Below are 21,253 nucleotides of genomic sequence, written 5' to 3' on the forward strand. Positions count from 1 at the left end.
GAGCCCCTCCCAGGAGCAGGACTGTAGCAACACCAATTTCTGCGCCACAGTGTTGGGCTTGAGGAAGGTGCCTGAGCCGGGTGAGGAGCCATCCGGTCGTTTTCCGGCTGGGGGGGTGCTGGGGATGGCGCCAGCAGGGCACGGGGAGGCTGGTTCCAATCCCCCTCCCTCCGCCGCCCGGGGCTCTCAGTGAATCTGATGTCCACCTTCCCGCTGGCGTCGATGCGGCCGAACACCTCGAGCTACTATCGCTTCGCTGGGTCGCTGACCCCGCCTGACTGCGAGCCCGCGGTGCTCTGGACCGTCTTCGAGGACCCCATACCCATCCGGTGGGTGCAGGTGGAGCCACCATCCCCCCTCGCCCCCCACACCCCTCCCCGGGCCTTGCCTGGCTCCTCCCGCAGGCGCTGCCCCTCTCTCACCCCATTTTGATCTCTTTGCCCCAGATGACCCTGTTCCACACCTTGCCCCAGGCTGGACCCTCCCACTTTCACCCCATACCGCTCACGGATAACTTCCGCCCATACCGCTCACGGACAACTTCCGCCCACAGCAGCCTTTTTTTTTTTTTTTTTTTTTTTTGAGATGGAGTCTCGCTCTGTCGCCCAGGCTGGAGTGCAGTGGCACAATCTCAGCTCACTGCAAGCTCCGCCTCCCGGGTTCACGCCATTCTCCTGCCTCAGCCTCCAGAGTAGCTGGGACTACAGGTGCCTGCCACCACGCCCAGCTGATTTTTTGTATTTTTAGTAGAGACTGGGTTTCACCGTGTTAGCCAGGATGGTCTCGATCTCCCAACCTCATGATCCGCCTGCCTCGGCCTCCCAAAGTGCTGGGATTACAGGCGTGAGCCACCGCGCCTCGCCCACAGCAGCCTGTAAAGGGGCACGCAGTATTGGCCTCCCCCAGAGCCTCGGTCCCCGCGGCAGCCCCCGGCTCTTCCCCCACCCTAGCAGGTGTGCACTGCGCTCTGATGGGCCTGGGGCTCAGCTTGTGGTTCTGTCAACCGTGGGCGACCCTCCAAGTGAAATAATGAAACAATGCACAGAGTGACCTTAGCCTAATGTGGCCTGGAGGGGGTGGGTGCGTGACCTGGCGCGGTCCCCCACTGCAAGAGGGGCATTTCCTGCCCTAATCTCACTGAGGCCTCAGTGTGCCTGTCTGTTCCGTGGGAGCCCTCTGAGTGACCCTCTCCTATCTCACCAGAACCCGGGCCTCTCCAGTTCCTCTCAGAGGGAGAAGGGCCCCCACCCTCATCCTATACATTGTGTCTGAATCCCCTGGTCAGATGGAAGAAGAAAATCTAGCATTCAGAAATTCCACCATTAAGCCAAGATTACATTGTTTTATTTTAAAACTAAGCTGGGTGACCAACCCAGGGACAGTGTGCTCTGCTAAATGATGACTCCAGCTACATTTCCCGAGGCCAAGAGATGAGAAGCTGCTGGCTCCAGGCGCCGCTGCAGGCTGCTCTGGCTGCAGGTGGAGGGCTGCCTGGTGTTCCGAAGCCATGCCCCAGTGCCTCCCTGGGAGTTCTGCTGTGGAGTCTGCGTGGAGGGTGACTCTGGAGAGATGTTTGTGTCCAGGTGGCTGCCTGTGGACTGGCTAAGGGGTGAGTATTCTTGGTGTCACTGTCCAAAGCAAAGCTGGGTCCACGGGACACAGACTAGGTGAGGCTCTGTCTAGGTGATGCTGTCCAGTGAGAGGGGGTTGCAGTCAGAGTGAGGCTGACCGGAGGACGCTGTCCAGTCGGTGCCGTGTGGAATGTGATCACATACTGGTTGACACCATCCTGAGAGACATCACCAGCTGCGTGTCTCAGCCGCCCTGTGTCCCTGGGTTCTGTGCCCTTGTGTGTGGTTTGACATTATTCCAGTGCGTGGAGACCCTGCCTCCTCACTGAGACCTTGAAAGAAAAAACTGCAGTCACCCCAAGGAAGGGGAGTCTCGGCTGTTCCCCTGGAGGCTGACCCAGACCCAAGGCCCAAAGGCCCAGCTCTAAGGTCCAAAGGGGCTCCATCCCGTTCTCTAGCCGGACTCAGTCTCTGGCAAAGACCCCGGCTGCCATCCACACTCCCCAGACGCACGTGGCCCACCCCCTCCCTCCAGGACCAGAGCCCTAACTGGCGGCACCCGGGCACCCTTCTGACTCAGAGCCACGCTCCACGAGGGGGACCAATCTGCTCACTTGCCCCGTCCTGGGTGTACCAGAGTAGCCAGCGGGACGCCTTCTGCACCTCGCCTAGGCCGCCCTTAGTCCCCGCCACCTTTCGGGGCCCCAGGCGGCACTGGCATCTTCTTGTGGTTCTTCCTGGCCGGGGCTCGGTGCGCTCCGCCTTCTGCTGGGCCGTCCGGGGCGTCGTCTGCGGGCCTGGAGGCGGCGACCAGAGCGCTCACGGTGCCGAGCGTCCGCAGCAGGGTCCGGCCACGGGGCTTGCGGCGGGCAGGCGGGGACGGCGGCGGCGGCGGCGGCAGCAGCGCGCGCAGGTGGTCCAGCTCTGCTCGAAGCTCCGCGCGCAGCGCCCCAATCCCGGCGCCGAGCTCCGCGCGCACTGCCGCCAGGCCCTCCTGCAGCCGCAGCTCGCTCACCTCCAGGACCCCCGCGGGGTAGGTGGCCCCGCCGCAGGGCTCCCCGCATACCGAGCACACGGAGCCGCTGCTGTGCGCGCCGGTCTTCTCGCCCGCGCCCGCTGCCCCGGCCCCCGCACGCTCCACCAGCTTCAGCAGCCGCGGCACCTCCGACCGCGAAGCCGCTTCGGCCCGGAGCTGGCCGCGTAGGCGAGCCAGCCGGCCCGGGGCTCGGGCGTCCTCCTGGCCCGGCCCATTGGATTGCGGCCCCGGGTCCCGCCGGCGGCCCGTGCCGCGCCGCAGCACCTCGGTGGCTCTGTACGCACTACGCGCCTGGGCCCACGGGCGGCCGGGCTCCGCCATCCGCCCTGCTGTCTCCACCGCCGCCAGCGCCCGGGATGGCCGGGAGCCCCAGGCTGCAGCTTAGCGACCGCTGGCGCCCAGGCGACGCACCGTGGAGGGGGCCCGCGGGATGGCTGTGGGAACGGCCAAAGCTCTGGGGGTTCTGGCCTGGGGTGCAGGGAACCCCGGCAGGGCCGGGTCCCGGGCAGCCCGGTTCCCAGGGGACCCTGCGGGAACGACGTTGTGGGCAGGTCCTCACAAAGGGCATGGCCCAGTTTCTGGGCATAGGTGACATGGAGCATCGCCAGCCGAAGACCAGGCACCACCCGCTAGACACGAGTCAGGAACTGAGCTCACATTTTACACTGGAAGCTACTGTCTCCATCATAGTCAAGGGAAGGCCAGGAGTGGTCATGGACCCCACAGCCCTTTTCAATGGCTCAGGGCGACGTCCTTCCATGTGGTCCAGGCCATTATCTCCTCACCCTGTCCCCTAGTCCACATAGCTGGAGGAATCCATCCAGGTGGCATCTCCAGCCCCAAGCTGCTGGCCCTTCCATGCGAGCTCTTTCTCCAAGGCGGCCCGCCTAGGGCCTCTGGAAATCCCTGGCCATCTCAAGCTGGGTTTTTTGTTTTGTTTTTATAAACAGGATCTTGCTGTGTTGCCCAGGCTGGAGTGCAGTGGTGCAATCATAGCTCACTTCAGCCTCCACCTCCTGGGCTCAAGCGATCCTCCCACCTTAGTCTCCTGAGTAGATGGGACTACAAGTGTGCACCACCATGCCCGGCTAATTTTTTTTAATTTTTTAACTTTTTTTTCTTTGTAGAGATAGGGTCTCACTGTGTTTCCCAGGTTGGTCTTGAACTCCTGGCCTCAAGTGATCCTCCTGTCTTGGCCTCCCAAAGTGCTGGGATTACAGGCATGAACCACCATGTCCAAGCCGGTCTGTGTCTTTAACCTCCTCTAATCCAACAGTCTTCTTCATCCTTCTGGGTCTTTGCAGAGTTCCTCTCCCCCTGACCCCCGCCATTTTCCTGGTGGTTCTCACTTTTCCTACTTAGGTAGGGAAACGTTCCATGACCACCCCATCCCACACTAGGGACCTCGAGCCCCTCCTCCACAGCACCCTTCACAGTTGTATTTAAATGACTCTGTCTTCCATCCACCTACTGTGGGGTCTCTGAGCCCAGGGCTGGGTCATTTCTCCTGGGCCTAGTGTGGCACTAAACATGCTGAGTGCTAGCCTGCACAGAGGCCAGGCCTGGGTGGGCCCCAGGACACAGCTGTCAGTGGCTGTCTTGCCATGGAGTGGATGAATCAGCAGGGCTGGGATCCTCTCCCATTTTACAGGAGGAGGCTGGGGAGAGGAGCCCGCCAGCCCGCCCACCTCTGTAGCCCGGCATCTGAGGCCCTCATGGCATCCCTGCTGGTCTGCCTTCCTCTGCAGCCCTTCCACCCTCTGTGGAGCCCTCACTACTGCACCCTATTCCTTCTCACCCCAGTGCCTCTGCATAAGCAGTGCTGCCTGTGGCCACCACAGGGCCCCAGGTATGGGCAGAGAGTAGTATCCCCCACACAGCATGCTGTTCTCCCTGTACCCCCAGGGGCTAGTTAGCACTCTGGGTGTCCTGGACCCTGGGGCCTCCCTCAGCAAATTGTGGAGGGTTGCCTGGCATGAATCCAGACAGGTCTGGGAAGGGACATGGCAAGACAGCCCCTGGAAGCTGTCCCCAGGTCCACCAGGGTCTGGCCCCTGCAGGTCAGTGCACGTGTGCATGTGGGGGTGGGGGGGATTGAGGGGACTGCTAATACTGTCCTCAAGCAGCTGCTGAAGAGAAGGCTGGGTCCGTCCAGTCATGTTCATCAGCTCAGTCACTCCCTGCAGCCCGTCTCTCTGGAAGGTGCAGGAGGAGGTGAGAGTTGGGCACTCTAGTCAACCCCTCAGACTTCCCCATTCCTGCTGAGTCACCCGTCCTCTGGGACCTCCAGCAGCTGGCTCTACTGATCCCTAGAGCCTCATTAGCCATTCTCTCCCTCCCCCCAGTCATTAAAACACTGCCAACAAGAGAGCCCTGGGTTCTTTTCCCCAGCCCTGCTGGAGACGGGCTGTGTGACCCAGGGGCTCTGCCCTCTCTGAGCCGAGTCTTCACCTGTGAAATGAAGAGATCTCTGATGTCCCCAGGAAGGGTGACAGGGAGGCCTGGACGGTGGAGAAGGTGCAGGAGAGAGTCCAGATTTGCAGAAAGAGCTGTTAGTTTTGTGATCTCTGCCTGGAGGTTTATGGACAGGCTGGAAGAGAAGCTGAGCCTTTGCAATGAGTCCAGATTAGGGCTTGTTCCTGCAGGGGCTACAGATGTGGGGGCTGGCACTTGTGGCAGAGGGTCCCAAAGTCATGGGCATAGAGAAGACAGGTTGGCAGAAGCAAGGGCAGAATGGGAGCGGGGTCCTGGGGACCCTGAGGACCGCAGAGGTGTCGGTGAGGGGTGGACATGCAGGCGTGTCAGCACAACCCTGAGCCCGAGCTCAAGTGCAGGGATTGCCGTGAAGCAGGTGGTGGGGACCCTGGCTTGAGCTTCATCGGTAGCGGTGCTAGGGTGGACACCGGGGACTGGCGGAGAGGAGATGGGGTGGGGGCTGGCCAAAGCAGTGTCCCTCAGGGAGCGTGGCAGAGCGGGGCGCGCACACAGGTCTGCTCTCCAGTTCCTCTGGGAAGTTCCTCAAATGCAGCCAGCCCCAGCTGCCCCTGGCAGAGGAGCTGACTGAGGCTCCAGTGCAGGGCCTGCTCCTTCCCCTCCTGTTCCCCTGTGTGCCCTGGGCCAGGGGCCAGGCATGGTGGATGGGGAGGCTGGCTGTGCCTGTGGGAAGCCACCCGCTCCCAGGGCTGTCCCTGGGCCCAGGCTGTAGCTCTGTGCATTCAGGCGTGCAGGCTGGGTGGGCGACTAGCCACCTTGCCCCTCAGTAATGCATTCACAGTGGGGGGTCAGAGGAAACCCTAGGCTCCTCTGCTTAGCTTGGCCAGGGGTCCCGATGGGGCAGTCTCTCCATGTGACTTGTCATCCCTTTGGTGCTCTATGGCTATTAAATAAAACTTGGCAGCCACCTTGGCTGGAGGTTTTATGTCCCAGAGCTCAAGGTCAGTTGGGAGCCAGGGGAGCGCTCAGACGGCAGGGCCAGGCGAGCTGTGTGTGTGAGAGGGGGCTATGGGGGCCTCTGAGAGCTGCTGCAGGGACCCGGCAGGACGGGGGTGGAGGCAGAGTGTGACTATAGCTTCACGGTGATCAGAGTGGACGTAGAGATGCAGGCAGAGTCCTTGAAGCTGGCTCAGGGGTCTGTGTGGGGAGCGGGCACACCCACCAGGGGCCTGAGGGTAAGCAAGGGAGGCAGCAGGGTCTTGGAGCTGCCTCCCAAAGGTTGTGGGGAGCCCCAGGAAGAGCAAGGAACAGGAGCAGCCGGCAGGTACGGTTGATCTGCCCTGAGGTCCCGGATACACTGGTTGGGACAGGAAGGCTCATCTTGGAGCTGGTCCTGGAGGGGCCATATGGGTCACGGCCCCTGGCCCTCTGCTCAGACCAGAGCACAGGACACTTGTCCATCCTTTGCTGCTACTGTGCTGCTTGCTCTGGGAGCAGCTGCTGCTGGGCCTTTGGAGGAGGAGGGAGGTTGGCCTGGCTAGGGCCCAGCCCCTGTGCCCAGCCTCTTAGAAGGGGTTGATGGTCCTTTTAGGCCCCAGGAGTGCAGGCTGCATAGTGGGGCCTCTGTACACATAAGCTGGCAGGTCTGGCTGGGGCTTTGCTCAGGACACTGGGTACTGGGTTCTGGGTTCACAGGCCTCATGAAAACACCTAGCCTCAGTTTCCTCATCTGTCAGGACCAGCAGCTGGCTGGGAGGGTGTGTGTTACCATGGCAGCGGCCAGCTTAGTCTACTTTAGGAGACCTTGCCTCCCAGACACCTGAGCTGACCTCTTCTTTGAGAGCTCAGAGAGGAGATGACTTGTTCCAGGTCTTACTGCAGGGTCTGGGGCTTCCTGTGGGGACTCAGGCACACCTTGTCCCTGAATACCCCTGCCTTGCCCACTAGGCCCTGCCCACTAGGCCCTGGAACTGTGCCCCGGCCTCCTATGGCACTGGCTAGCCAGATCTCTGGGAACTGTCCCAGGGCAGGTGGCTCTGCAGGAGGCCAAATGATTACCCAGCAATGGCCTTGCCTGATGTGGGTAATGAGCTCATTAGCTGGTGATGACCTTGTTTGTCTGTTCCTGGCATCAACAGCCTCAGCTCTCCCTGCAAGGAATGTCTAGCCTGGGGTGGGTCTGACCAGTCTGTGCCACAGGCCCCAGAATCCCAGTCTGCATTGCACGGGGTATTGGGCCTGCCGGCATCTACCTGTATGTGCCTGAGGGCCCAGACTCAGCCCCCGGGGGGGAAAACTCCAGGCTCCTGATGGACCCCTCCCAATTGCACAACCTGAGCAGGTAAGCCCTGACCCACTCTGGGCCTCACTCTCACCACAGCTGGTGACAAAGATTCTCTGCTTGGTCAAACTTTATTGAGGCTCCTGAGCCTTCTCCTAGGTACATCTGAGCACTTCCTTATAAACTCTAGTTTTCGCAAGAATCCTGCAAAGTCAGTTTAGCGAGAAGCCCCCCATCCTTGACATCTGATTGGGTTCCCCCTCTGTCCCCCAGGTGTGGTCTGACCATCCTGGCCGGCCTTCAGCAAGAATCCTGTTAGGGGAGTTTAGCCAGAATCCCTGGCTGCTGATGTTTCCTCTTAGTCACTTTCCATGCGCTGCCCCCCACCCTGCTCCTTGACTGTCAGATCCCACTTGCCCATGCTGTCTTCCAGGCTGAGCCCAATCTCTTACCCACTGCAGAATCTCATGGCCATGGTCCCTTATACCTAGTGACATGGTCCTGAATACTCTTCCCTACAGAGCTTTAGCAAGTGTCATTTTTCTTTTTCTTTTTTTTTTTTTTTTTGAGATGGAGTCTCACTCTGTCACCCAGGCTGGAGTGCAGTGGCGCCATCTCGGCTCACTGCAACCTCCAACTCCCTGGTTCAAGCGATTCTCTCGTCTCAGCCTCCGGAGTAGCTGGGATTATACACACCCACCACCATGCCCAGCTAGTGTCATTTTTCATTGAATTATTTTTTTACCAGTGGGGACTAAAGAGGGTCCGCAAGCAGGGCTGCTGCTGGGCACCATGGAGGGCCGCCTGGCGGGACATGCCCCAACATACAGGGGTCCTTGGGGGCTCCCCTTCCCCTGCCAGCTGGGCTGGGGTCTCTGTGTCAGGATTGTCCTCACCATCACTTGGGGATGGACCTCCACTGTCATCCCAGGGAAGGGGCCAGGGAGGGGAGTGTACATGCTGAGCAGGCCTGCCTGAGGCCTCTACTATCCCAATGCAGCCTCCAGTATTTAGACCTGCCACCACTGACCTGCTCCCTCTTGCCCATCATTCCAGGAACTTCCTGCTCCACGCCTGCGCACATCCTGTCCCGAGGCCAGCTCCCCCTGCTCAGCCTCAGGACACAGCCACCCACCCTCCCAGGAGCACCTTCCCTGCCCCTGTGGCTTCCTGCTGGCACTCTCTGCACTGGGTACTTCCTCCTGGTGTGTGGGGCCCTAGTCTCTGTCTCCTGTCGGATTTGACTTCTACCAGAGCAGGGACCTCCCTGAGTCTTCATGGCCCAGAAAAGTGCCCAGCATGCAGTAGGCACATCATAAATACCTGTCTACTATCATGTGGTGAAGTGAGTGAAGACATCTCACTAAAGATGACATTAAAGAATAGGGCATAGGGCTTGGCATTCAGTAGGCACACAGTACATGATGGCTTTGTTATTTCCAGCCTGGGGTTGTGTTCATGCCTCAGTTTCCCACCTGGCCTGACAGGAGGGGCTCAGCTGCTGGGCTGGCTGTGTCTCTGTGCCCCTTGCCCAGAAATGCCTGAGGAGGGGCAGGGTCCTCATCCCAGCCACATCCTAGGGGTTCCCAGCCCTCCGACCTTGAGGAGCCGTGGGAGGCGAAGGCTGCAGCCACCCTGCAGCACTGCAAACACAGGCTGGGGTGGGAAGGGGGGTACAGAGGGTGTGCACAAGGAGCAGGGGGCAGGGAGAGGGTGTGCACATGGAACCGGGGGAGGGAGAGGGTGTGCACATAAAATGGGGGGAGGGAGGGTGTGCACATGAGGTGAGGCAGGGAGAGGGTGTGCACATGAGGTGGGGGAGGGAGAGGGTGTGCACATGAGGTGGGGGAGGGAGAGGGTGTGCACATGGGGTGGGAAAGGAGGGAGAGGGTGTGCACATGGGGTGGGAAAGGAGGGAGAGGGTGTGCACATGGGGTGGGGGAGGGGGAGGGTGTGCACATGGAACCGGGGGAGGGAGAGGGTGTGCACCTGAGGTGGGGGAGGGAGAGGGTGTGCACCTGAGGTGGGGGAGGGAGAGGGTGTGCACATGGGGTGGGGGAAGGAGAGGGTGTGCACATGAGGTGGGAACAGAGGGAGAGGGTGTGCACATGGGGAGGGGGAGGGTGTGCACATGGGTTGGAGGAGGGAGAGGGTATGCACATAGGACCAGGGGAGGGAGAGGGTGTGCACATGAGGTGGGAAGGGGTGTGCAGAAGAGGTGGGGGGGGGAGGGAGAGGGTGTGCACATGGGGTGGGAAGGGGTGTGCAGAAGAGGTGGGGGGCAGGGAGCTGGTGTGCACATGGGGTGGGGGAGGGAGAGGGTGTGCACATGGGGTGGGGGGGGTGCCAGGCTGTGGCTGCACCTGGACCCTTACCACTCCCGCCCACCCCATGGAACCCCCTCTGAGCCCTTACGCCTTGGCAGGTGGGGGTGAGGAGCTGAAGTATAGGTCTCTACCCAAGATTTGCACCAAGTCATGTCAGTCACTGGTGCACATCCTTGTAACTGACACCCACATCAAGGTCTTTCCTCTACATCTTCCTGTCTCAAGATGAGAATGCTTGATGGTGGTTCTCTTATGTTACGTGTTTACTGGAGTGTGTGATAACACATGAAATAGTATGTAACATCTACGTCAGCCAAAAGCATAAGGACTGCCTGTCTACCCAACCAGCATTTATTCCCGTATCAGCGCAATGCTTCACTCCCTTCTCTCCAGACAGGCCTGATTTGTATGTTTCTCTGGCTTTTTATAGATGTTTTTCTAAGTATGTGGTATCTTGAAACGCATAGTTTGGCTTTGATTGTCTGTAAGTGTTATAAATAAAAATGGTATACTGTACTTTTTAAAAATTCTTCTAGATTAATATACTTAAGTAAAAAATGGTATTCTGTGTACTGGCTGGGCTCCGTGGCTCACGCCTATAATCCCAACACTTTGGGAGGCTGAAGTGGGCAGATTACTTGCGGCCAGGAGTTAGAGACTAGCCTGGCCAACATGGTGAAACCCTGTGTCTACTAAAAATACAAAAATTAGCCAGATGTGGTGGTGCACACCTGTAATCCCAGCTACACAGGAGGCAGGGACAGGAGAATCACTTGAACTTGGGAGGCAGAAGTTGCAGTGAGCCGAGATCGAGCCACTGCACTCCAGCCTGGGCGACAGAGCAACACTCTGTCTCAAAAAAAAAAAAAAAGAAGTATTCTGTGTATGGCTTGCACACACACACACACACAGACACACACACACCCCTTGCTGAATTTTTTTTTTTTTGAGACAGAGTCTTGCTCTGTCGCCTAGGCTGGAGTGCAGTGGCACGATCTCGGCTCACTGCAAGCTCTGCCTCCCAGGTTCACACCATTCTCCTGCCTCAGCCCCTGAGTAGCTGGGACTACAGGCACCCGCCACCATGCCCGGCTCATTTTTTTGTATTTTTTTAGTAGAGACGGGATTTCACCGTGTTAGCCAGGATGGTCTCAATCTCCTGACCTTGTGATCTGCCTGCCTCAGCCTCCCAAAGTGCTGGGATTGCAGGCTTGAGCCACCGCGCCTGGCCTCTTGCTGAATTTTTTATTGGATTTGCATTAAATCTGTGGAACAATTTGGGGAGAATCAACAACTTTATAATACTGAATCTTCCAATCCACAAAGAGTAGATTATATATTATCTCTCTTATTTAGATTTTTTAAATGTCTTTCAATCAAGTTTTATAATTTTTCAATACAAGTCTTGCATAGTTTTTGTTAGATTCTTCAGTTACCTTAGTTCCTGTTGTTATTGCAAATGGTAAATGTAACGGCCTGGGACTGGCCATTTAAACCCAACATTACTTCTAAGCTTCATCCATTCTGTTATGCAGCTGTAGTTGATTCAATCTCATCATCACTGTATAAGAAGATTCCAACTAATGGCCGGGCGCGGTGGCTCACGCCTGTAATCCCAGCACTTTGGGAGGCTGAGGTGGGCGGATCACCTGAGGTTCGGAGTTCAAGACCAGCCTGACAAACATGGAGAAACCCCGTCTCTACTAAAAATACAAAATTAGCCAGGTGTGATGGCACATGCCTGTAATCCCAGATGCTCAGGAAGCTGAGGCAGGAGAATGGCTTGAACCCTGGAGGTGGAGGTTGCTGTAAACTGAGATTGTGCCATTGCACTCCAACGTGGGCAACAAGAGCGAAACTCCATCTCAAAAAAAAAAAAAAAAGAAAAGAAGATTCCAACTAATTTATTCATTCTCGTGTTAGTGGACATTTGAATCAGTCTGGATTTTCTTTTTTTCTATTACTGTGTTTCTATGGACTTTTTTTTTTTTTTTTTTTTGAGACAGAGTCTTGCTCTGTCATCCAGGCTGCAGTGCAGTGGCGCAATCTTGGCTCACTGCAAGCTCCACCTCCCAGGTTCACGCCATTCTCCTGCCTCAACCTCCCGAGTAGCTGGGACTACAGGCGCCCGCCACCACGCCCGGCTAATTTTTTGTATTTTTAGTAGGGACGGGGTTTCACCGTGTTCGCCAGGATGGTCTTGATCTCTTGACCTCGTGATCTGCCCGCCTCAGCCTCCCAGAGTGCTGGGATTACAGGCGGAAGCCACTGCGCCTGGCTCTATGGACATTTTTGCACCTGCCTCTTGGGGCTCGTATGCAAGAGTCCCTCAAAAGAATATTTTGAGGCTAGGCACGGTGGCTCACACCTATAATCCCAGCACTTTGGGAGGCCGACGTGGGCGGATCACGAGGTCAGGAGTTTGAGACTAGCCTGACCAACATGGTGAAACCCCGTCTCTACTACAAATACAAAAATTAGCCGGGCATGGTGGTGAGCACCTGTAATCCCAGCTACTCAGGAGACTGAGGAAGGAGAATCACTTGAACCTGGAAGGTGGAGCTTGCAGTGAGTGGAGATCTTGCCACTGCACTCCAGCCTGGGCAACAAGAGCAAAACTCTTTCTCAAAAAAAAAAAAAAAAAAGGAAATACCCAAAGTGTGTTTTTCTCGCTAAGAACCAGTAATTCCTTTTCTTGATTTCTGTGTTGTTTTTGAGACCCTATTTTATTTAGTTCTCCTCTGATCTTTATTATTTTTTTCATGGGCTAATTTTGGTTTTGCTTTGTTCTTGCTTTTCTAGTTCTTTAAGGTGCATCATCAGTTTATTAATTTATCATCTTTCTACTTTTTGATGTAGGTATTTATTGCTACAAACTTCCCTCACAGCACTGATTTTGCTGAATCCAAAAGCTTTTGGTATATGGTATTTCCATTTTCATTTGTTTGAAAACATTTTTGGATTTTCATTTTAATTTCTTCATTGAATCAGTGCTCATTCAGGAGGGTGGGGTTTGATTTTCATGTATGTGTATAGGTTCTGTAGTTTGCCTTGATATCCATTTCTAGTTTTATTTCTCTGTTGTCTGATAATTGGAATGACATGATTGTGATCTCTTAAAATTTGTAGGTAGGGACAGCTTTTGTGGACTAACAAAGGATCTGTTTTGAAAAATGTTTCATGTGCTGATAAAAAAAGTATATTAATTTATCTAAAAATAGCACACACAGAAACTCAAATAATATATATTTTGCAAAATAACCATAGTCTTCAAAACAAACAAAAAAACAAAAAAGAGACTGCGGAGCCATGTTTGACATTTTTGCAAAAGAGAGGACACTTGAGTCCTCCTGTCTCCTTCTGCATTCCAACTATCTCAAAATCTTGTTAGGTTGAAATACACAAACAATACCCAGCCTCCCTCAAATAGGTCTGTGTAAAGGAAGGAGTTTGGGTTTGGTTTCTCTTGGAGATGAAAGCACTGGGTCCTATGGAAAGTATGTCCCTCCCAGCCTGCCCTGGCCATCACCCCAGTTGCCACTCCAGCAGGATCTGGGCATCCCAGGCACTTCTGTTCTGAGCAACTCTCCCCAACAGAGTTCCTAGGAGAAGAGCAGGAGGACGCTCAGATGCGAATCCCAAAGCTGTCACCTCCTGAGCCAGCTGCTTGGCCAGGAATCCTGCTCCCCTGCCGAGACCTCTTTGCTGGGCCAGAACCAGGTCTTGGACAGAGTCTGGATGGCTCTTGGGGCTCCGGGCCAGGGAGAGAAGGGGACACTACAATGCATGGACCATACAGTCCTCCAGCCCAGCAGCCTCAAGCCTCAGCAGGAATCTTCAGCGATCTACAGGTGGATCTGCAGCCATTGTGTGAGCCTGTTCTTCCTGCGCGCCTCTCCCTCCAGTACCTATTGTGTGCACTGCCTGCTCCCCACCAAGGCATTGCCAGCAGGTGCCTTGTGTGCATACCTGGCCGTGCCAATCCCTTAAGGTCGCCCTTCCCGCGAAGATCCTTGACTCGCACCGTCTTTGCACGTGCACCCACTCACACAGGTTGGAAAGATGCGTTGCCCGTCAACAGGGGAAACTGCTCGCATAGCCTTTAGCCAAGTTGGCAGCTAAGGTGGATGCTCAGAGCCCAGCTCTCAAGAGTTGAAGCATCCAACGGTTCCTCAATGCTCCCAGGAGCAGTTACCTGGGCACTCTGTGTCTGTCACCCCTGTCCCGGCCCCGGGGGACAAGGGCCTGCCAGTAGGGCTCAGCTACCTGGAGCCTGCTCATCCCATCCCCCAGTTTACTATGTTTGTGGGATCCCCCTGTTGCCACTGCCCCTGGATGGAATGGCAGGGCCATCCTACAAGTACTCAGACACTTGGCATCAGTGGTGTGTCAAAACAACTCCAAGGGTTTTCCGTGATCCTGCAAGCCCTGTGTTCCTTGCTGGCGATCCTGCCTTCAATCTGAATGCACAGGTACCACAGCAAGCCGGTGCTGTGTGCTCCCAATTCCAGGATGTCTTGCAGCTCAGCCAGTGCACTGAGCACAAGGACTCTGTGGGGCCCAGGAGCAGGGAGTCACCCCTTTGGGGCCCACAACATCCAGCTGTGCCCCAGACTCCTGTCCAGAGAAGATCGTGTTGAGGGCCCTCAAGGAGAGCAGGGCAGGGATGCCTGAGCAGGACAAGGACCCCAGAGTCCAAGAATTTGATGATCAGAGAAGGGTCCCCGAGGTCACTGGGGATGCGCGGTCTGCATTTAGGCCCCTGCGGGACCTCCATGCCCAGAGGTCAGAAGTCGGATATAACCGGAGATCTCAGACCTCCTGGATGAGCTCGTGCACCAAATGAAATGCCATTGTGAGCTCCTACAGTTCCATGGGAGGCTTCCTGTCACTAAAGAGGAGGGGGTCAGCCTCATCCCACTGTCGGCTGCCCCTCAGGTCCTCAAAGACAGTGAGTGAGGACAGGCCTCAGGCTGTCTCTTGGGGTCTCGCCCAGTGTGAAAAGGCAGCAGATGCAGCATCAGGGCAGACACTTGCCCCCAGGAATGGCTCCCCCACATCCCAGGCCTCTAGGCCCCATAGACACAAGTTTCCTCTGCTGCCACTCAGGCAAGGGGAGCCTCTGATGCTGCCACCTCCCTTACAGCTGGGATCCGGGGTCACTGCTGAAGACCTGGACCTGGAGAAGGAGGTGGCACTCCGGTGCAAAAGTACACTGCGGGGTGAGACCAAGGCCATCTGGGACTGCAGACCCTCACGGCCTTCCCACACTTTGTCCTCACTTGCAACAGGGACTTCTTGTCTGCCTGTTGTACATAAAGCACCCAGCATGGATGTACAGCAGGAGAGACACAAGTCCCAAGACTATGCGGCTGTCTTTCTGGGCTCTCTCATCCGTCCCATTGATCTATGTGTCTAGTTTTATGCTAGGACCATGCTGTTTTGGTTACCATGCACTTGTCAAAAATTTTGTCGTTCTAATTTGCAGTGACATGGGATGCCTCTAGTTTTGTTGTTTTTGCTGAGGATGACTTTGGCTCTTTGAGCTCTTTTTTGGTTTCATATGAGTTTTATGATTTTCCAGTTCTGTGAGTGATGACATTGGTATTTTGGTAGGGGTTGTATTGAATCTCTAGACTGCTCTGGGCAGTGTGGTCATTTTAATGCTATGAATTCCTTCCACGAGCATGAAATGACTGTCCATTTCTTTCCATCCTCTTAAACATTTTCATCAGTGTTTTGTAGTTTTCCTTGTAGAAATCATTCACCTCTTTGGTAAAATTTCCTCTGTGGCGTATCATTTTTCATTTTGTTGCTACTGTAAATAGGATTGCCTTCTTAATTTCTTTCCTAGACCACTACTGGTGTATAAAATGCTGCTGATTTTTGTATGTTGATTTTGTATCCTGCAAATGACTGTATTAATTTTTTATAAAGTCTAGAGTTTTCTGGTGGAGCCTTTACATGTTTCTAAATCCAAGATCACATCTTCATCAGACAAGGATAATTTGATGTCCTCTTTTCCAGTGTGGGTGGCTTTTATTTTCTCTTGCATGTTTGTGTGATGTCTAATAAAAGTGGTGAGAACGGGCATCCTCCTCTTGTTACTGTTTACAAAGGAAATGCTTTTCACTTTTCCCCATTCTGTAGTAGGTTAGCTATGGCTTTGTCGTATACAGCTTTTATTATTTCTAGATTTTTTTTTTTTTTTTTTTTTTTGAGATGGATTCTGGCTCTTGTCACCCAGGCTGTAGTACAATGGTGCAATCTCGGCTCACAGCAAACTCTGCCTCCCAGGTTCAAGTGATTCTTCTGCCTCAGCCTCCCGAGTAGCTGGGAGGTGCCCGCCATCATGTCCGGCTAATTTTTGTACTTTAGGTAGAGATGGGGTTTCACCATGTTGGCCAGGCTGGTCTCAAACTCCTGACCTCAGGTGATCCACCCACCTCAGCCTCCCAAAGTGCTGGGATTACACGCATGAGCCACTGGTCCTAGTTTGTTCCTTTTTTGAAGACATGGTCTCACTCTGTTTTTCATGCTGGAGTGCAGTGACACCATCATAGCTGTAGCTTTGAACTCATGGGCTCAAGCCACCTCAGCCTTTCAAGTAGCTGGGACTACAGATGCATCTCACCAGAGCTGGCTAATTTTTATTTTTATTTTTTTGTAGAGATCTATGTTCCTCAGGTTGGTCTTGAACTGCTGACCTCAAGTGATCCTCCCAGCTCAGCCTCCCAAAAGCACTGGGTTGACAAGCAACAGCCACCGCCTGGCCGAGTCACATTTTAACATCACATCCTCACTGCTGGGCTCAAGTTTTGGCAGTGACTGAAAACCCTAAGGGAGAGTTTCTGTTCAGGCCCGGCCCAGTCTGTGGATAGGAGGGGAATGGAAAAATGGCCTGTGGATGGTTCTTTTGGAGAACTGGCCAGACAAGCACTGAGATGCCGTTTCCTGGAATACAGGGCCATGCGATGTCCAGCCCAGCTGCCAGGTCCAGGAACCTCGGCACCATCTAGTTTGGGAGCTCATTCAGAAGTGGCCTCATTTGCCCAAAGCAGCTGGTCTCCCTTCCAATCTGGTCCCATTTGAGAGATGCAACTGGGCCCTGTCTTCCAGGAAACCATTTCAGTGCGTGTCTGTCTTTGTCCTCGCGCTGGCTGGCCTCTCTGAACCGTGAGAACCTGGGTTATGCAAGGCTCTGCCTGTCAGCTGAGCATCATGAAGCAGCTCTCTTCTGTTCCAGTGAGGCCAACCAGGCTCCAACACCCCTGCCCCGGGTCTGACCATTCTCCCCCTCACCCAGAAGTGACCTCCAACCCGATCCTGCTCCCTGTCTTCTGGCAGCTGCTCTGGGGAAGGGCATTTTGGCCTCAAGGGCTGAGCGTGTCATTTTCTGTTTTCTGTTTATGTTTCCAGAGCTGTTAGGGACAGCCCATGCATTAGTCCATGTACTGCTTCTTTGGAAGGCAACTGGGGATAAAAGTTCTTGTGAGATTTGTGTATGAAATCTGCCTTCACTACATGGATAGGACCAGCACGCTTCCACTGCACAACTCTGCAATCTTACTACATTTATTTATTTTTATTTTTTATTTTATTTAATTTTTTTGAGACGGAGTCTCACTCTGTTGCCCAGGCTGAAGTGCAGTGGCTCAATCTCGGCTCACTGCACCCTCCACCTCCTGAGTTCAAGCAATTCTCCTGTCTGAGCCTCCTGAGTAGCTGGGACTACAGAAACATGCCATAATGCCCAGCTAATTTTTGTATTTTTAGTAGAGACGGGGTTTCACCATAGTAGTCAGGCTGGTCTCGAACTCCTGACTTCAGGTGATACACCCGCCTCAGCCTCCCAAAGTGCTAGGATTACCGGCAACGTTTATTTATTTACAGACAGGGTCTTGCTCTGTCGCCCATGCTGGAGTGCAATGGTGCCATCTCAACTCACTGCAGCCTCTGCCTCCGGGGTTCAAAGGATTCTCATGCCTCAGCCTCCCAAGTAACTGGGACTAGAGCCGTGCGCCACCACGCAGGGCTAATTTTTTTTTTTTTTTTTTTTTTGTAGAGACAAGATTTTGCCATGTTGGCCAGACTGGTCTCAAACTCCTGACCTCAGGTGATCTGCCTGCCTCATCCTCTCAAAGTACTAGGATTACAGCTCTGAACCACCATGCCTGGCCTTTCAGTATATTTAAATGATGCGGTGGTTCATGCTTGTAATCCCAGCACTTTGGGAGGCCAAGGCAGGAGATCACCTGAGGTCAGAAGTTTGACATCAGCCTGGCCAACATGGTGTTTTGGTTGTTTTTGTTTTTCAAATTGGGGGGGGACAGGGGACCTGACTCTGTCCCATAAGACTCCAATGCCATTTACAATAAATACAGACAACAAAGGGTGATGGGCAAAAACATCATGGGGATATTGTGATATAAAAATCCACATGCTCAGAAACTCTATAGGTCATGTGACCGGCTTCCACAAAAATTAAACTGCAAGAATCGAGTTAAACCCATCGATTTAAAAAAGAAGATTTAAGAGACACATCAGCCAATTATATATGGACCTATGTGAGTCCTGATCCAAACATAAAAACACACTGTAAATAAAACAAAAATATTTATAAGACTGTTGGAAATTTAAATACTCATTGAATAAGGTATGATTTAAGGAATGATTATCAATTATTTTAAGGACTGATAATGGTATTATGATTATATTTTTAAAAGAATCCTTCTCTTTCCAAGATAATAAAATATTTACGGATGAAATCATATGATGTCCGGAATCTGCTTCAAAATAATAAGAGGGGAGGATGGGTATCACGGAGTTACAACTGGCTGTGAGTTGATAAATGGTGATGAGCCTGATGAGCGTATTCAGCTGAAATATCAACCCATCTACTTTTGTATGTCTACAATTTCCTATAATGAGATGGAACACTGCAAACACCAATGAATCCTGCCTATTCAAACAAAAAAGCAGTTGAAGTTTCAGACTGAATGTCACCCATACCTGTGCTAATCTTGGATTTGTTCTCCACGGTGGTCATGGCAGGGGCAGATGCCGAAGGGCAGATGGGCAGGTGCTTTTCTTCCCTTTAACACCATTAGTCACCATTACCCCTCCGACCATTCCAGCTAAAAGGTCATCACTGCTCTTGGTCTAGAAGCAACAGAAAATAAAAACAAATTTACTAGATCAAGCAAGATTAGATATTTTGAGACTCAACAAAGCTCATGACTTTTATACTGAGTTCAAGAGCCCTATCACCAAAACTTTCTGACAGGTAGTAAGCAGCACACCATACTGCGCTACAGAAACAGAACTTCTTTACAGGTTTATAAACAATCATGTACTTCTTCTTTTTTTTTGTTTTTGAGATGGAGTCTGGCTCTGTTGCCCAGGCTGGAGTGCAGTGGCACGATCTCAGCTCACTGCAACCTCTGCCTCCCCAGTTCATGCAATTCTTCTGCTTCAGCCTCCCAAGTAGCTGGGATTACAGACACGCACCACCACATCCAGCTAACTTTTGTATTTTTTTTAGTGGAGACGGGGGTTTCACCATATTGGCCAGGCTGGTCTCGAACTCCTGACCTTGTGATCCGGCTGCCTCGGCCTCCCAAAGTGCTGGGATTACAGGCGTGAGCCACCGCACCTGGCCAAATCACGTTAAAACAATAAAATCATATATGTAATCAAAGACTTCATGGAAGCCTGCGATGTGTCCACACATGCCAGATTCAGATGATGGGGGACAGCACATGAGCTATCTTGGGAAAATCCTATAATGCCACAGGAAGTGCCATCTTGCAATTTCTAGAAAGAAATATTGAGAGTCAAATAATCTTCATTGCTCTAAACTGATTCCATGATGGGGCCAGTATCTAAAAGAATTTATTCTGGGCCAGATGTGGTGGCTCACGCTTGTAATCCCAGCACTTTGGGAGGCCGAGGTGGGCAGATCACGAGGTCAGGAGATCGAGACCACGGTGAAACCCCGTCTCTACTAAAAATACAAAAAAAAATTAGCCGGGCGTGGTGGCGGGCGCCTGTAGTCCCAGTTACTCGGAGAGGCTGAGGCAGGAGAATGGCATGAACCTGGGAGGCAGAGCTTGCAGTGAGCCGAGATTACACCACTGCACTCCAGCCTGGGCGACAGAGCGAGACTCCGTCTCAAAAAAAAAAAAAAAAAGACTCCCAATATTGTCCTTTTTTTCTTATTTCTGTTCCCTTACTGAGCTGAGCAGTTTGCGTAATACCACACACAGGTTAGTCATGTGATTTAAATATGTATACGATAGTAATTTTGATACTATCACTTAAGTCATTTGAAGTATCAGATGCACTGTGTGTCAAGTCAGTTATAGAGAACGACTGCTTCAGAGAAATCACATCTGAGGAGGAAACACCGCAGATACACCCCCTAAAAGTTCACCTTTGAAACAGAAATTTTGATACAAACTTCGCTTTAACTACAACTGTAATTGTAATTATTACACTTATTCTCCACTCAGTACTGTACTTGACACTCACGTTATTCGGTTGGCTACCAACGGGCACCAGTGATAAAGCTTTCCTATGGCACAACATTCACTTTCTTACTGAAAATGTCAAGAAAACCCCTACACACCTGCAACCATTAGGAAGCATTCTCCAGCTATCTAAAAAGCCACACTGAGTCGGCTAAGCGACTCTGTGTGGTGTACACTAAATCAAAGGAGAAAAGGTGTTTTTATGGAAGAAAAAAATACTGGATCAGCCATTTATTCATAGAAACAATTTTACCCACAACAATACTTGTCCTTTCACTATATACCCTTCTATATTGGTTTGGTTATTTTATAACATACTTGTATATTGTAATGGCTGTTTTTTGTTTGTTTGTTTTTTTGAGACAGAGTCTCATTCTGTGGCCCAGGCCCAGGACAGCAGTGGCGAGACCTTGGTTCACTGCACCCTCCGCCTTCTAAGCAATTCTCCTGCCTCGGCCTCCCGAGCCGCTGGGATCACAAGCGTGTGCCACCACGCCCGGGGCTAATTTTTATATTTTTTGTAGAGACGGGGTTTCACTATGTTGGCCAGGCTGGTATCAAACTCCTGACCTCAGGTGATCCGCCCGCCTCGGCCTCCCAAACTACTGAGATTACAGGCGTGAGCCAGGGCGCTCGGCCTTACTATGTCTGGTTTTTGTTTTTTTGAGACGGAGCCTGGCTCTGTCGCCCAGGCTGGAGTACAGCGGCGCGAACTTGGCTCACTGCAACCTGATGCAACTAACCACGTCTCACGAAGAAAGGACGTTCCGTCGGCCTGGGGCGCCGGCCACAGCAGAAGCAGCACCAGCAGCAGGCCTGGGGTCCACCGCCCGTTGGCCCCTGCTCCTCCGCGCTGCGCCCTCCGGGCCACTAAACAACGCTGTCCCCGCCCCAGGAAAGGGACCCGGGCGATGGGGCGGCAGCCCCAGCCTCTCCCGGAGTGCCGGAAAGGCAAGCACGAGGCTCGCACCCGGCCTGTCTGCACACAGACAAGCCGCAAGCGGGGTCCCAGAACCAGCTGAACCCCAACACCAAGGGACGCAGGCCCGTGGGTCTCGGCGGCGAAGCCTGCG

The 21,253-nt window shown here is 53.4% G+C and overlaps 1 protein-coding gene and 1 pseudogene across 3 annotated transcripts; one reads left to right on the top strand and one right to left on the bottom strand.

The window, feature by feature from the left end:
- Nucleotides 1-1,314: 1,314 nt before the first annotated feature.
- Nucleotides 1,315-18,744, bottom strand: LOC115835977. Of its 2 annotated transcripts, none has more exons than XR_004030961.1 (2): nt 18,661-18,744; nt 1,315-1,903 (listed from the first exon to the last, which is right to left on the bottom strand). XR_004030961.1 is itself a non-coding variant. In XM_030815883.1 (2 exons), the coding sequence occupies exon 1, from the start codon at nt 2,926-2,928 to the stop codon at nt 2,251-2,253; it is 678 nt and encodes a 225-aa protein (XP_030671743.1). In that variant the 5' UTR covers nt 2,929-3,600; the 3' UTR covers nt 1,315-1,903; nt 2,235-2,250. The 2 variants fall into 2 exon arrangements, 1 of the variants encoding a protein (XP_030671743.1); XM_030815883.1 differs by lacking the exon at nt 18,661-18,744 and adding an exon at nt 2,235-3,600.
- LOC115835976 lies at nt 12,244-15,907 on the top strand (annotated as a pseudogene). Its single transcript, XR_004030960.1, has one exon. The product of XR_004030960.1 is annotated as a putative POM121-like protein 1 (transcript).
- Nucleotides 18,745-21,253: the final 2,509 nt, after the last annotated feature.

The sequence above is a fragment of the Nomascus leucogenys genome, chromosome 7b (genome assembly GCF_006542625.1).
Source record: "Nomascus leucogenys isolate Asia chromosome 7b, Asia_NLE_v1, whole genome shotgun sequence".
NCBI lineage: Eukaryota > Metazoa > Chordata > Mammalia > Primates > Hylobatidae > Nomascus > Nomascus leucogenys.

What these genes read in the sequence shown, in the direction of transcription:
- LOC115835977 (XM_030815883.1), bottom strand. Translation starts at nt 2,928, where the DNA reads ATGGCGGAGCCCGGCCGCCCGTGGGCCCAGGCGCGTAGTGCGTACAGA.